Source organism: Empidonax traillii, unplaced genomic scaffold, assembly GCF_003031625.1.
Source record: "Empidonax traillii isolate 1590-97213 ecotype Southwest subspecies unplaced genomic scaffold, ASM303162v1 scaffold495:size1017845, whole genome shotgun sequence".
Lineage (NCBI taxonomy): Eukaryota > Metazoa > Chordata > Aves > Passeriformes > Tyrannidae > Empidonax > Empidonax traillii.
Window position 1 is genome coordinate 727,299 of NW_020955688.1, and position 15,032 is coordinate 742,330.

Genomic DNA, 15,032 nt, shown 5'->3' on the forward strand with positions numbered 1-15,032 from the left:
CCTCTTGAGCGGGGGTACAGTGCCACTGTAGCAGAGGCTCCTGGCAGGGGAAGACACTGGCACTGCTCCTCTCTCCCCACAGGAGGTCATCGATCTGACCTGCGAGGACACAAGCACAGACCCGATGCTGTTGAGCGTACCTGAGGACATCTTCTTCATCAATGCGACTGAGGATGCCCACATCCTTCACTGCACCTGCAGTGCTGACCAGGACCCCAGGACTGTACCTGCTGCCCTAGCAGCACACACATCCTGTCCCCAGCTCTGCTTCACCACAAAGGAAGAAATGGAGGCAGAGCCAAGCCCTGCACCACCCTGGCACAGCACTCCCGTGAAGCCCAGTGCTACCACGGACATAGCAGAAAGCATGGAGAACAGGAGCTGCCACTCTCCTGCTTCCAGCTGCCACAGCTCCTGCAGCTCAGAGCAGGACTGCAGCGCTACCAGCTTTAACAGTGACCTGGGTTCCCTGACCAGCATGCAGCTGGACTCAGACCTGCTGTCCCTGTCCCCCCCCAGCCTGGACAGCAACAGCAGCTGGAAAGATGATGGCCCAGAGGAAAAACCTCCCCACCTCTGCCAGGAAAGAGACCTCCCCCCAAGGCTAAGCCCTGCCCCAACACTTTCCACAACCCCAGAGAAGGCCCAAGGGCCTTTGCTGGAAACAAATGACTTACTACCTCAAGAACCAACCCAGCAAGTGACCCCAGCCAGGAGTGATGCTGACAGCAAGGCCTGGCTGGACAAACTGCACAGTTTCAGGAGGAGTGGAGTCCAGCACCTCTTCCTCCAAGGCATAGCAACCAACCTGGAAACACAGCAGGTAAACAGGGTCTAGAGCAGCCACTGCCAAGCCCAGCTGGAGGCTGCTCAGAGCAGGCCCTGTGGTAGAGGAGGTAGCAAGGGCAGTCCCTGCTCCCTTTGCCTTTTGTGGGAAGCTTTGCCAGGCAGCTGGGGGCTCTGGTTATTGCAGTTCTCTTCACAGTGGACTCCACATCACAGCTGGTTTCCTCCATGCTGGGGGAGCTGGCTTTCACCTGTTGCCTTGCCTCCTACACAGCAGAAACCTGAGCTCATCCCCAGAGGGAAGCTGAGCATGGTGCGCACCACCATGGAGGAGAACTTCCTGGAGGGCACCTTGCATCTCCTGAATGAGTTCGTCTCCTGCCAGCACTGTCCCCCCAAAGATATCATCTCCCACCTGATCAGACAGGTCCTGTTGAATGCCCATGAAGAGGAGATCTTGAAGGACACCTACATGCTGCTGATGAAGATCCAAATGTAGGTGTTCCCCTTGTCCCGGGGCCCTGGGGCTGACTAGGTGCTCCCAGTGATCTGCCCAGCATACAGGTGTTCACTCATAGGAGTGATTTCCCATATAATCCAGGATGATCCTCTTGCTACCACCAGCACTCCCCAAGCTCTCTGTGGGTGGGTCAGGGGCAGCCCATGACACCAGAGAGCTCTCAGGGACGGAGGAGCATGTTTGCCTTGCCCTGAAGGGCAGATCTCATTCTTCACTGCTGTGACATGGCAGAAGTGCCTTCCCTGGGCTGCAGCAGTGCTGTGGGCTGTCAGTGCCTGGAGCAGCTCCCTCACTTCCCTCAGGGACTCCCACAGAGAGAAACAATGTTTTGTGAGGCCATAGGCCCAGGAGTCCTGGGCATCTCCATGGAGTACAGCCCCAGCCACGTGGTTTCGAAAAATTCATGTGGTCAGGAGAGGAGAAAGGCAGGCCAGGCCCCTGAGCAAGTGATGCTGGGGAGGGCTGGGGAAGGGCCAGGGGGCTGCCTTGCCTCCAGACAGATGGTCAGGCAGTTCAGCACAAATGGACAGCATTGTCCTTGCAGGCTCCATCCAGCCAACGCTGCCACAGTGGGATGGGACTGGACGCTGCTGAAATTCATCATGGAGGACCAGGTACTTGGCACTGTGTGTGTCACATTGGGCAGGGATCATCCAGGACACAGTGCCTGAGGGTAAGCATTGCCTAATGGCCTCATGTGGCTGTGCTCTGCTGCAGAGAACAGGCCAGTCCAATGTGCACCTTTATTGCAGCTGCTGAGGGCAGCAAGTGCCAGTTGGGTATCTCATATTTATCCTCAGTGCTCCCTGACCCACTGCACAGCTGCTGGCAAGTTGTCCCATTGCAGAAGGCACAACAACAGATAAAGCCTCTGTGGGTCACAGTGCTAGTGCAGTGGTAGAACAGGTCCCATAAGGGCATTGCCTGAGCCAGGCAACCCATCCTGGAGCTGTACATCAGCCCATTCCTGAGACAGCCAAATTCCTTGGTCCTCCTCACCCAGTGGCTCCCTCAGGCTCATACAATCTCCATGTGCCCTCAGGAGAAGCCCCCTGGCCGGCTCCTCTTCCTGCAGTACGTGGTGCAGACCCTGGAGGATGACTTGCAGAAGAATCTGAGGTTGCACCTGCTGCAGAAGTCCATTGCCAAGAAAGTGCTTTCATGTGATGTGTGCTTCAACAATGTCAAGTAAGGGACACCTCCTCCTCCTCCCTGTTCTCTAACCACAAACTGAGAGGCAGGGGCCCAGGGAACACTTGTCAAGACTCCAGGTCGGACTTTCAGACTTTACAAAAAGCAAACTTAGGAGACAGAGGGAAGTGCAGGGCCAAATATAAACGACAGACTTACAAAAGCAAACCACCAGAGAGGATGCAAAGCAATTGCAGCTGCAACCTAGCAGACTTTTCCCAAGAATGAGATTTGCATTGCTCAGGACAGGACTAAGGAAGCAGCAGTCCTGTGGACAAGTGTAGAAATCAAGAGAGCTCTTCTGTTGAGCTGCTCACTCTGAGTGAGTGGGACATACTCTTCATTCTCAGGGTCTTTCTTCAAGATCCAAGTGGATCTAGAGGTCAGAACACAGCAAAATCAGGCCCATCCCCACTAAAATTCCTGTTTCTGTCCTAGGGAAGTGGTCAAATGGTTGGTCGCAGCAATCACAGGAGTCGGGTTCTGTCAGCCCCAGGAGCAGCCGCAAGAAACTCCCTCCTCTTCAGCAGAAGCCAGGGCTGAACGCAGCTCATCTTCACCAAGTCCAGCCAGCACACAGGCTCCAGCAGCTTTCTTTGCCCAAAAGTAAGCCCCAGAAGTGCTAACTCCCTAATGGCATTATCATGGGCCCAAGTCAAGGAGAAGCCAGAGCCTCTCACTCCCTGTCAGGTCAGGGAAGCTAGGCTGTACCTGTGACCAGCTTTGCTGGTTCTCCTTTGGGTTAGATATAGACTTGGTGAGCAAAAGACTGCCACTGGCTCAGTATCATCCTCTTGCATGTCATGTAAGTCTGGAGCTCTTCAGTCACAGCTCAGGCTGCCCCATGCTGCTCCACCAACACTCACTACAGCCCAAGACCTCCCAAGGTTCAATCTGGGGATTTGCTCTGCTTGCAAAAGTATCTGATTCAAAAGCCACCAAGAGACACCAAATCTAGCCTGCATTCCCGTGTCCCTCACTGCAAAGCACGAGGCTGAACTAGGGGCCATCCCCAATGCTTTACTTGGCAAGCCAAGGAGCAGCTTCTCCCAGTGCTGACTGTCTCTCTGACACAGGGTGATGCTCCTGCTCCAGCGGATGTTGTCCATCGCAGTGGAAGTGGACAGATCTCCCACCTGCAGCTCCCGTAGGATTGCAAATGAGATATTCCCGTTTATTCTGAATATCCCGTTGAGGAGCCAAAGGTGAGACAAGCACATGCGAGGCAGCATTTGGCTGTGAGCAATGGTCTTATTCCCAACTTACATCCCAGTCTGGATGCACAAAGTACTAGAGGGTACAGAAAGACAGGCCAGCCAGCAAGAGCATGGCTATATCTCCCATGGAGATACATCACTAGCTGAACACATCTACCGCAGTGGTGTGCTGCTGAAAACAGTCAATTTTCTCACATGTTAAAGTTGTGTGACCTTAAAAACATGAAAAGGGTCTGAAAAGCAGCACTGTGCATCAGCACAGTCAAGTACTGGCAAACACATCACTGATTCTCCTGGGCAACCAGGTAGCTTGTCAGAAATATGATGCAGTTCCTACAGCTTTGCCTTGACATCCTTTTGTTTGCTTCTCTAAGAAATGCAGTATCTGAAGCCAAAGCACAAGGGCCTGACTGGTTCTGGTGTAAACACAAGACCACTGGACCCACAGGCATTTCAAACCCACACTTGCAATGCCCAGCAGGCAGCCCTTCACACCCCTTCAGCACAACCCTGCGCACACACCAGATCTAATCAAACCAAACTGAGTCTAACCAAGCTGTCACTTTGCCCAGGACAGATGTAGATCCAGTTGGCCCTGACCCCACATCACCCTTGCTTGGCTGTGCTCCCTGCGAGTCAGCAGGAATGGATCACTGCCACACAGGCTGCTGGGCAGGGGGAAGTGAGGCAGCTTAGTTTGCTTCACAGACTGTACTGACCTCCAGCTGCCACAGGTCACACCTGAGGACAAAAACACAGCCGTGGCCAAGTCACATAACAAAGGTCTCCCACCACATCTGGTGGTCTTCCTTCCAAGGCACAGCTGGGCAGCCCCTGCAGTCACCAGGAACATGCTGGAACGGTTGTTTCTGGCCAGGGTGTGCTGTCTCTCTCAAAGTAAATCCCTTTTGTCTTCCAGGGAAACGTTATTAAACACCATGGAGAGTCAGCTCCTGCGCTGCAGACTGCTAGAGCTGTTGTTCCAGCACAGTTGTGATGTGCCCTCAACCTCATCCATGTCTCTGGAGAAGATCCTGTATTTCCTGAGCCACTGCTCTGTGCAGCTGCATTTCGAGGTATCCAGTCTAACTTCTACTTTGCCTTGTTTTCTTCCGAGAAAACTTCTAATAATCAAATACTGCCTCCTGTCATAGGATGAAACAGCAACATGGCAAAGGTGGGATGAGATGCTGCAGTACTTGAGTTTGCTGCTGATGAGTTACCAAAGCGTAATACGGGGTAAGCAGCTTGTTCTGGCCTTAACAAACAATCTCATCAAGAGGCTGCAGTAGAACTGCCAAATTGCCCTTCCTCCTCTCTTCTCATCACTCTTGAGCTCACAACCACTAAGTCTTTGAAAGACAATGTGCCTCTATCCATGCTAGTAACTATTCCCAGCAGTCAAAGAAGTGATGTTGCATCCGTCAGGAGCACTCAACTTACTTTGCCAAGTTTAGCCCCTACAAAATAGCCTTATCCAGGGTGAACAAGCCAGGTGCCCTCAGTCACTCCTCGTGTGGCTTCCCTTGTAAACCCTTCCTCATCCTTCCAGCCTCCTTTGGATGCTCTCTTTGGTAAACCCAGGACACTTTCAGCACTTAGTAAACTGGGCAGGGAGCACCACCCACAGTAGCCATAGAAACAGCAGCATTTCTGATCCCAGGAGAAAGGCACAGTCACAAAACACTCCCTAAAGTAATTTTACTAGAAAATTCTTCAAGTCTCTTCTCAACTTCAGCTGTTTTAGCCCAGGGTTAAGGCTTTCATGAAAGAACACAGAGGAATCCACCATCATACGTGCAGTCTCACTCTCCCTGAAGCCCTAGACAATTAAGGTTACTGCTCTTGAGCTCCTTGGAGACTCCTTTGCAGCTGCCTTTCTGCCACTCACACAGGAGAAAAAGGTTCTACAAGCCTTGCCCCTTCCCCATTTCTTGCGCTCTCTCCACATGCAGACTGAGCTCCAGGAGGGGCCAGTTCCTCCTTCCCTCAGTCTTGTGCAGAAGCATGAGGGATAACCACAGGAGATCAGCACCATTCCCAACTGCTTCTCACTCCTGCACAGCGCTGCCTCTGGCACGCTGTGCTCAATCCCAACAGGTCAGGCAGCCCCTTGTGTGCTGCCTCTCCCCACCAGCATTTCCTCTTGCAGAGCACCTGCGGAGCTCCCTCAGTGACCGGATGGACTTGATAGTTCAGAAAGCCAAGCCCAGGCTCCAGGAGAGTGACAACATCACCAACCTGGACATTCAGCTGAAGATGGAGGACTTCATCAGCCGAATGCAGGAGGTCCTGGGGCAGCCTTTTCCTCCACAAATCCAGGAGAAATTGTTCCTGTTGCGAGATTTGTTCTTCATTGTTGCTACTGCGTGATGGAGACAACCACTGCCGTAAGGGGGACAAAGAACTTCAAGTTCCCCATAAAAAAACCCTCCAAACCCCCATCTCATGCTGCAGTTTCAATGTCATGGGGGTTGGTTTACAGAGTTCTTTGGAAAAATGGTTAGTTTACCAATGGTAAGAAATGGCCTCAGAATTTCTGTTCAAATTTACATCATTCTACAGTTTTATCAGGCACATTGTACACTTTAAAAAATAAATTATTTTTATATTTTATAATTGCTGAGAGTCTTTCATCTTGGTGCCAGCCCTGCCTAAAGGAAGTGCAGACCTCTGTCAGTCATACCTTGGGATAGCATTAGCCTTGTGCAGCCATAAACTCTGACAGTAGTTTACACAGCAAGCAAAATGCCCAAATATCTGGTCAATAATTAAGGGAAAGATTATAATCTTTAAAAAAAACCAACAGGTGTGAGGTACAGTGAGGACATTACTCATGGTGCAGAGATCCCCAAGACATGGTAGTCAGTCCTCAGTAGAGGAACATTTCTGCTCCAGTGCAAATCAATCTATATAACTTGGCCAAAAATTATTAGGAAGAGGGTGGGCTGGATGGCAGCATGAGCTGAAAAAACTTCTTCCAGAACCACTCTAGTGCAGGCATGGGCATTATGATCAGGATGAATATGGAATTCAAATCCACAGCCATCAACAAAAACCACAGGTGAGGTCAGAGAACAATTAGGTGTTTCTACAGAAGATCTCAGATCAGAAGCAACAGGGGTTGGGAGTGAAAGCTGCCCACCACACTTGGCAGGGTCCTAATGCGGAGACCAGAGTAGGAGCATCAAGAAGTAGTCACAGCTGGGAACACACTACTCCTGATATCAGTGGTCTCATACAGAAGCCTGGCTTCAGTTAGCCCAGAACTGTTCAGAAGAGTCTGACCTGCGGCTCACAAGTCTGCTTCTTGTTCTTTAGGAAACCTCTTTCCAACTGCCAGGTGTAAAACAAACTGCTCCTTCACATGACACTGCACCCCTAACCCAGGGATAAGTCAATCAGGGAAAAGTGAAGACTGCCAACAGTGCAAACAGCACACAGGCAACTATAGACAGTCTCAGGAACAAGAAGAATCTGAATAGCCCAAGAAAACACAAAGACTTCATGTCTAGTTTCATGTGCCCTAGGACAGAACTGAGCCTGGCTTTAAACCTGGCCTCCCTGTCAAAGGGGAGTTTGTGAGCAAACATTTCACCCTAGCGAGGTGCTGTCAGAGCCTTATTTGGCAGAACCTTGATCCCACACTTCTCCCACAGATGCTCTGCCACCACCAACACACACCATGGACCTCGGTTCACAAGGCTTTTATTTTCCTGTAACAAACAAAACAAACATACACATTAGGAGACATGAATACAGACAACAAATAAATTAATGTCAAATGAGAGCTTGATTGCCAAGGTGCAAATGAGTGGTGACAGTGAGAACTGCTGGGTTGGGTGGGGGACTTTCACACAACACATCACTGGCAGTGCTGTTGAAGCTTGAGAGAAAGCAGTGCCACAGAATGTGCTGCTTCAGAAGGGCCAGCAGCCAGCCCAGCCTCACCCTCTGGGAGGAATGTTTGGTTTAAGAAGGCAGAAACCCCAGAGCTCAACAGTTACCAGCTGTTAAGAAACCTCTGTGTAATATCCTGGCAAGAGAGATGCTTCCAGTTCCAGATGCAAGGCTGCTGCTGGCTGAGGGACTGTGCAACACAATCGTGAGATCAAGAGGAGACCTGAGGTGACCCACTTGCCACAGAACAGGTGAGGATTACAGAGCAATGCTGCCTATCATGCTTAAGGGATTAGATGGAAGCCAGGAGCTCCTTCCAGTTCCCATGGAAGCAAGTATTAGCTGTTCCCAGTAACTGGCTCTTCCCAGACCAAGAATTACATCCAGCTGTACCGTAACAGGGAAGAATGTTTAGCCTTAGTCTGCCCTCAGTCCTCCCTCAGCCCTGCAGAACACATTAATGCTGATAAAATATCTGAGAAGTGCTCCCGCTGTATAATACACTTCTACATGATTCTAGGAAGAAAAAAAAAACCAAAACAAAACCAAAACAAATCAAGCTGCACCCAGATTGCCAGAACACCTGGAATTTTGCTGTCTAGAAGGCAGGATAGTGTTGTCTTGCAGAAAGAAGAGAGGAGGATTACCTGGTTCAAGCAACGCTAGTCTCAATCACTTCCACTTTTTTAGAGGAACTCTTTTAGAAGAGTTGGAAGAGAAGGAATTCTTCCTCACTACTACTCCCTGCCTTTCCAATGAGAGCATCTTAGAAAGGTCATTGGTCCACTTTTCCATTAAAAAAGCATTCCAAGAACAAAGAAGAAATAGGTGCTGAACTGCATGGTCACACTGGACAGTAAGGGAATGGCACACTTAAACTGACCCACCAAAATCCCTAACTTCCTTCTGGCAGTCAATGGTCCAGTTTTCAGTCCTTGCTTGTTTCCATGATTTCCTGATGGAGCTCTGTATATGCCAGACAGAACCACCATCCTCCTGTGGGTCCTTCAGCAGTGAGGACAAGACAACCAGACTACAGGCAGACAAGCCAGGTGCTCACACACCACATGGATTCCTGTCCCAGAAAACGTGGCTCAGGGTTCCACTGCGGTGTGGTGTAGTGGGAAGCACATCCAGAGCAGCCTGGCAGCCCAAACCCGTGCACTACAGCAAACAGGATGGTTTACATTGGTTTAGGACTAGTGCAGGAGTTTTTTTCCAAGACTGGCTTTAGAAGAACAGTCACAACTGTTTCCTTTTCTGAGATGAAGAGCTGGAAGAGAGACTTTCCTATTTTACTGCAGCACATGGGACAGGGAAGCAGAGCCTAAGACACCCTGTATCCTGCTAAAACCACCAGATTTCCTCTAGAACCCAGTGGGAGTGAGCACATTCAGATCCCGAGGTTTGATATTGTGGGAACGTGGAGATTGTTTCCTCCCATCTGTGCCTGGAATGTCCATTTTGGGTGGCTTGAAGGTGACTGGATCATCTGGCATCCTGGTAGCCTGAGCACGCATCAGCTCCATTGGGGATGGCTTCTGGGCACCCTTATAGGACTGAATGGTAAATCCTCCTGATTAAAAAAAAATCACAGTAAGAGCCAGGAAAACCAGTCAAGTCCTTTTCCTATTGCTGCCAGGAGTGAGCAGCAGCACTGATGCCCCACACCACAGGAAGCCTGAAAATTCCAGCAGCTACAAGTCATCTAAAGCCTATTCCAAATCAATGGCTGGCTTCAATCAATGGCATCACAGAAAGTAATACTGTCACCTTCACACCCTGCCCTTTCACTGCAGTGCAGTGCAAGTTATTCCTGCTTCCAGATCCTCAGCACAGGTTTTACCCAACTGCTTTATATTTAGGCACAGAAATTATATAAATAGCAAACATTCCCAAGGTGGTCCCAGAAAGTAACAAGGCAAGCAGGATAAGACTCTAGAAAGAGCAAGCAAGTTTGTTGTGTGATGGTTCCCCTTTAGCTCTTCCAAGGCGGCAGATTTTTGAGCACATACCTGGATCAGTGGTGGATTTCTGGATGGCTTTGGGTCCAAAAAAGCTCCACCTGTCAGATGGCAACTTGTCCCCACCAGCTTCCATGGCAAAGTCTGAGCCAGTGATAGAAGAAGAGGATCCCTGACTAAACCAACCCCTAAGGTAAAAAAAAAAAACATTGAGATACATAAAACATGAGAATAAATACTTTCAAGTGATCTCACTGTACCAGGAACTTCCCACGCAGTGAACAGGGGCAATTTAAACAACTTTAATAGGTTTGTTACCACCCAGAGTAAGATATGCATGCTCCAGTTCCACAGGCTTCCAACATTTGGATCTATCCAACACATATCCTCATCAGGCTCTAAATTTCATCCCATACAGTCCCTCACTGGATAAGGTTATTCAGCAGCTCCCACCTCATCAGCCCACAGGAAACCAAAGGAGGCAGTGGCCTGCCAGAGTACCTGTTTTTATGCTTGGGAGAGGAGTGGGGGGTGCTGCTGGGAGTGGACTGAGCAGAAGAATTGTGTTTATCGTCTTTTGTCGTCTCTCCACTCTGCATTTTTAGCTTCTGTTAGGAAGAGAAACACAGAAACAACAGAGCTTAAACACAAGACATAAGGAACAATACCCAGTTTTATTGTCAAAACCAGACAATTGTTTCTATCACAGGTGATAAAGTGTCACTTTATGACCTAAAGTTACACCCAGTATTACAATACCTGCATACACCCCTTAAGCTTCTCTCCACATCAAATATAAGCATTTTGGAAGTTCACTATGGTAACAGCTCTAACTGCCACAGCACCCATTTGTCTCCAGCACTTTGCAGAGCAACAAAGCTTTCAGTCCCGCAAGTTCTCCAACCAGAGTGAGACCAGTTCTCACACAAGATAAAAGGTCAGGAGTACCAGACCCTGTAAATCAATCCATGTACACCAGGATGAAAACACTGCCCTGGAACAGACATGAACCTGGGCACAAAATAAACAGGAACTGCGTGTATGCAAACCAGGTTACTGCAAGCTGAACAGTACAAACTGAACTTTGAAGAAGTCACTTGAAGGGCAGTTATAGTTCAAACACAAAATGCACAGGCACCTGGTAATGTTTCCTGTGGCTATTCAAGCCACACTAATGCAATTCACCAATGCTGTTACTGAAACTTTGACCTCCCAGTGGGAGGACACTGGGAGAGTTGACTGTTAAATTCCAACTGCAAGATTTTTGATGAGCTCAGTTGCCCACAGTAACATGTTCATTCAAGACCTTTGTCTTTGTTTTCAGTACAAAGCAAAACCAATCCCATCTGGTAACTTCCCCATCGCAAATGCACAGTTTACAAGTTCTCTTGGGACAAACAGTTAGAGAATTCAACTGCAGGGCACCATTCAAAGGTACAGCAGGAAACAAGATTGCCTAGGGATGTCCCCACTTGGAAAGATGACTGTGGCGATTTCACGACAGAGAAGTGTGACAGAATTCAGGAAAATAAGAATAACTACAAAGGTTAATGCTAACTTTAAAATACAACTGGGCAACCTTTTGTACACAATGAGCTCAAAGCCTTCAGGGGAAGCAGCTTAAGGAGAGTCCAAGCAACAAGCTCCAGAAGCTATGTCACCAGATAGATGTTAAAGTAGCACATATCCTACATGGAGAAATCCAGTGGAAAACAAGCCTTACATGGACTGCCTCAGCCACCCGGTGGTACTTGGTCTCCTCAGTGGTAAGGCCTTTGTGGGGGGTGTAGCCAGCCTCCCTCAGCCCTGCCTGCTGCTCAAAGCGCTGAATGCTCTCCTGAGTCTGCTCTGGAACAAAAACAACACAAATTCACACAAAAAGGCCATCACAGGCAGTTCTAGCAAAGGCAACTTTAGCAACCAAATGCAAACCCTTTTTTCATCACTTGTACCTACACATTGTAAAGAGCCTAGACAAGAAAACGAAGCTTATGAGCTATTCTGACTTGAAAACTACCCTGAGACACAGGGCTAAGTCAGATGAACACCGATTTATGCCAACCAGATATTTTACATATGTAACACCTGTAATTAATCCCACCTCACCCAAGACCCTGCATCACTCCTACTTACAACTTCCTAAATCTAGGAGACCTCAAAAAGCTGGATATTTTAAACTGCCCTCTAGATTCAAAGGAGGCTTGCAGAACAGGTGTTAAAGACTCCCAGTGATTACAAAGATTAGGTGAAATAAGCTATTTCAGCCAAATACAAAGCCAGCATCCAGTAAACTGATATCAGCTTCACTTCTGAAAAACACAAGCACTTTCTCCAACACCCAGCATAAGATGTTCACTCCCTAGTGGAACTAGGAAAAATGTCAAAAGGAATCAGAGCACAAAAAGGTTAATGGAAAAGCCCAATGTCTTCTTTAAAACAGGTAACACTTCCTATGGTAAATTCAAGGATAATACATTGTAGATATGAGAAATCCAGAGAAGCTCTGCCTCCTGGAAGGTGCAGGTGCAGTCAAGGCTCCTGACTTACTGCACAAGAACATTTTTAGACCATCATGGTTTTAACCAGATTAGCATTTATCATTTGAGTAGAACAGGAGCTGCTTTCCAGAAGAAAGTCCATATTCCTGGATGTCATTATCTGATTGGTTATTTTTGAGCCAAGACAGAAATAAATGCAAAGGTTCCAAAATGCTGGCCTGAAAATCTAGAAGTGTTTGGAAGCACTGCTTGGAGGAAAAGATGGTGGCTCAGATCCCATCTGCTGAAAGAAGAGGCAGCGGAGACAGATTAACACAAACATAATTCCACTTGCTGCAAAAGGGCATGTCTTCTCTGCAAACATAACTGACCCCATTTTATTTTAAAGCACCATGATTTATGAGGTTTGTTTTTTCAAAGTGTTACTGTCAGCAAGGCAGCTGCTGTTATTAACTAACATAAATGCCAGCAAGTGCTCCATTAGCACAGGGTGTCAGCTCTCACCGCTTGGGTTAATGTCAGAGCTCTGCCTGTCATTCAGAAGTAGCAAGTTAATAAGCAAACAGAACAGCAGCAGCCTCTGCACTCCAGCAACCAGGACTGCAGTGTCCTGTCAGCACATAACATACCCTGCACTCCTCCCACATCACCCACCTCCAGCCCCGGCAAACACAGAATCACTAAGTGTAGCCTATTCCCTACTTCCTGCCTTCCTTCTAGAAGCATCCTCCTGAAAGAATTCACACAGTTCAGGAGCAGAGTCAATCTGAACCCACGAGCTCTTCAGTTACTCCAGGAGTCATCAAGGACACTCAGTGACCCCTCCCCACCAGCCACAGTGTAAGAGATGAGTTCTTACTTGTAATGAGGGAGTTCATGATGACGTGAGTGGCCTTGGCCTTCACCACAGGCACCTTGTTCACACTTTCAGTGGACGATGAAGGAGTTATGACGGGGGCATGCATGTTTGCATCCCCTTCCTCAACCTGTGGGAAGCAGCAGGGGACAGTTTGAGATGGGAAAGTATCTCATCACCTGGCCAGGACACATCTATAAACACAAAAAGACACAAAGCTGCTCTCGCCTTTATCCCATGGGACAAATCCCTACGCTATGCTCACTGCAGCACAGGAATGGTCAGAGCTCAAACCTTAGAATGTTCAGCAACGCACAAGCAACTTGCATCCAACATCTGAAAACCTGCCAGGCTCAGAGCCAACAAGCTGTTAGTCCAAGTACAGAAAGGTCAACAGGAAAGAAACCAGAACATCTGTACTTTTCTTAAATGCAAACTGGACTTCAAGGTCAACTGGGCAAGAGCACCTTCCACAGGCAGCTCAAGCACCAGCTGTTCACAGAGGAGAGCCTGGTGTGAACACCTTGTTTTCCTCTCATGCCCTTTATCTGTTTCTTACTCAGTGTATCAAGAGGTCACAGCTCTACCACTGATCACAAGACCCCAGTAAAGAAACAGAAAATAAATGCTAGAAAACAAGAAATCCTGTGAAACGTAGACTTCCTCCTCCTCAAATAGGAGCTCCCTGGCTGGAGAGCTTGCTTTTTGTGAAAAAACACAACTTTTGGTTCTCTTCCACAGGAGATTTTAAAACGAAAGGAGGGGTAGAGATTAAGCTCAAAAGAATCAGAGTTACGTATTTCCACTCAACAACATTTAACTTCACTTCAAACTTAGAAAACCACCTCTAAATTTAAAAGGGCTGGTCCTTCACTCAAAGCACAAAATCACAGAATGGTTTGGATTGGGAGGGACCTTAAAGATCATCAAATTCCAACCCCCGGGCATGGGCAGGGACACTTTCCACCATACAAAGTTGCTCCAAGCCCTGTCCAACCTGGCCTTGAACACTTCCAGAGATGGAGCAGCCAAAGTTTCTCTGGGCAACCTGTGCCAGGGCCTCATCACCACCCTCACAGTGAAGAACTCGCATCCAACCTAAACCCACCCTTGTGCTCTGGTTTGATTACGCCCGGTTAAATCCGTTTTATCCACAAACACCGAGGAGATGCTCAGCTTGTCCCTTCTCACGGCAGGGAATGCCGGGCTCCGTCCCCAGCCCCTCCCGAGGGTCCTGCTGCGAGGGGCAGGAGAGGGACCAGGAGTGGGATGCCTGGAGGGGTTCAGGGCTGCGGGAGCATCCCCGGCCCGGCCCGTACCTTCGACAGCTCCTGGTACTTGCGCTCGGGGATGACCGGCTGTTTCCACAGGACGCCGGCGCACAAGTCGGCGGGCGGGGGCGTCATGGGCGCCGTGTCCTCCAGGGCATCGTCATAGCTGAAGGCGCGGCGCGGGACGCCGAGGGGCAGCGACATCCCGGCCCGGCGGGCCCCGCCGCCCGGCTCCAGCGCTGCGGGGAGAGTGCGGCGCTCAGCGACCGCCAGCACGGCCGACCGGGGCCGGCGGGGAGCGCGGGGGGGCCTTACCGGGAGCGTGGGGCTGCGCAGAGCTCATGGCAGGGGCGGCGCGGTCAGCGGGGAACGGCGGAGCGCGGCGGGGCCGGGGCCGGGCCGGCCATGGCGGACCCTCCGGGAACGGCTACCGGCTGAGAGGAGGGAGGGCTGAGGAGGCGGTCTTATAGGCGCGCAGGTCTCGCGAGATCTGGCTGCGGCGCGCGGGGCGCGCTGGGAGATGTAGTTCTGACTGAGCTCCCCAGGGCCCCGCCCCTTCTCAGCAGCCCTGCAGAATATTAAACGAACAAGCAAGGCAGTCCTCTCGCCCGCTGGCACCCACTCAGGCGGTGGGCTCCCCTTCCCGGGAAATCAGTTACTGCTGGTACAGCGCTGCCAGTACAGCACACAGTGGGAATAACCAGCTCAGCCTGTCCATTCCCAGGGCTGAGCACAGCTCTCCACTTTCCCAACTCCGTATTTAGAGCCCTGTTTAGGAGAGATGCCCTGCACAGGGGTGAAGATGGGCTCTTCTGTGGGAGCTGCACTC

General features: G+C 49.8%; 2 protein-coding genes across 4 annotated transcripts; one reads left to right on the forward strand and one right to left on the reverse strand.

Moving 5' to 3' along the window:
* The first annotated feature begins 171 nt into the window (after positions 1-171).
* On the forward strand, positions 172-6,328 carry SIMC1 (SUMO interacting motifs containing 1). 3 transcript variants are annotated; one of them, XM_027896356.1, is made up of 9 exons: positions 172-823; positions 1,064-1,281; positions 1,851-1,920; positions 2,349-2,494; positions 2,936-3,103; positions 3,574-3,702; positions 4,634-4,790; positions 4,869-4,953; positions 5,867-6,328. In XM_027896356.1, exons 1-9 carry the CDS (start codon positions 287-289, stop codon positions 6,085-6,087), a joined length of 1,731 nt encoding a protein of 576 aa, XP_027752157.1. In that variant the 5' UTR covers positions 172-286; the 3' UTR covers positions 6,088-6,328. The 3 variants fall into 3 exon arrangements, 2 of the variants coding, with proteins under 2 accessions (XP_027752157.1, XP_027752158.1); XR_003572620.1 differs by having other exon boundaries at positions 1,061-1,281; positions 4,634-4,953; positions 5,867-5,906; XM_027896357.1 differs by lacking the exon at positions 5,867-6,328 and having other exon boundaries at positions 1,061-1,281; positions 4,869-5,037.
* Positions 6,329-7,410: 1,082 nt separating this feature from the next.
* Positions 7,411-14,631, reverse strand: KIAA1191 (KIAA1191 ortholog). The gene is made up of 6 exons (XM_027896359.1): positions 14,252-14,631; positions 12,936-13,062; positions 11,302-11,426; positions 10,080-10,186; positions 9,630-9,766; positions 7,411-9,190 (listed from the first exon to the last, which is right to left on the reverse strand). The coding sequence occupies exons 1-6, from the start codon at positions 14,405-14,407 to the stop codon at positions 8,982-8,984; spliced, it is 861 nt and encodes a 286-aa protein (XP_027752160.1). The 5' UTR covers positions 14,408-14,631; the 3' UTR covers positions 7,411-8,981.
* Between the last annotated feature and the right edge of the window lie 401 nt (positions 14,632-15,032).

Bases quoted from the DNA above. Each gene is read 5' to 3' on its own strand.
- KIAA1191 (XM_027896359.1), bottom strand. From the start codon at position 14,407: ATGTCGCTGCCCCTCGGCGTCCCGCGCCGCGCCTTCAGCTATGACGAT. The intron at 11,427-12,935 runs GTAAGAACTCAT...TTTTTGTTCCAG, and splicing joins CATGAACTCCCTCATTACAA to AGCAGACTCAGGAGAGCATT. The intron at 10,187-11,301 runs GTAAGGCTTGTT...TCTTCCTAACAG, and splicing joins GGGTGGCTGAGGCAGTCCAT to AAGCTAAAAATGCAGAGTGG.
- SIMC1 (XM_027896356.1), top strand. From the start codon at position 287: ATGGAGGCAGAGCCAAGCCCTGCACCACCCTGGCACAGCACTCCCGTG. The intron at 3,104-3,573 runs GTAAGCCCCAGA...TCTCTGACACAG, and splicing joins GCAGCTTTCTTTGCCCAAAA to GGTGATGCTCCTGCTCCAGC. The intron at 3,703-4,633 runs GTGAGACAAGCA...TTTGTCTTCCAG, and splicing joins ATCCCGTTGAGGAGCCAAAG to GGAAACGTTATTAAACACCA.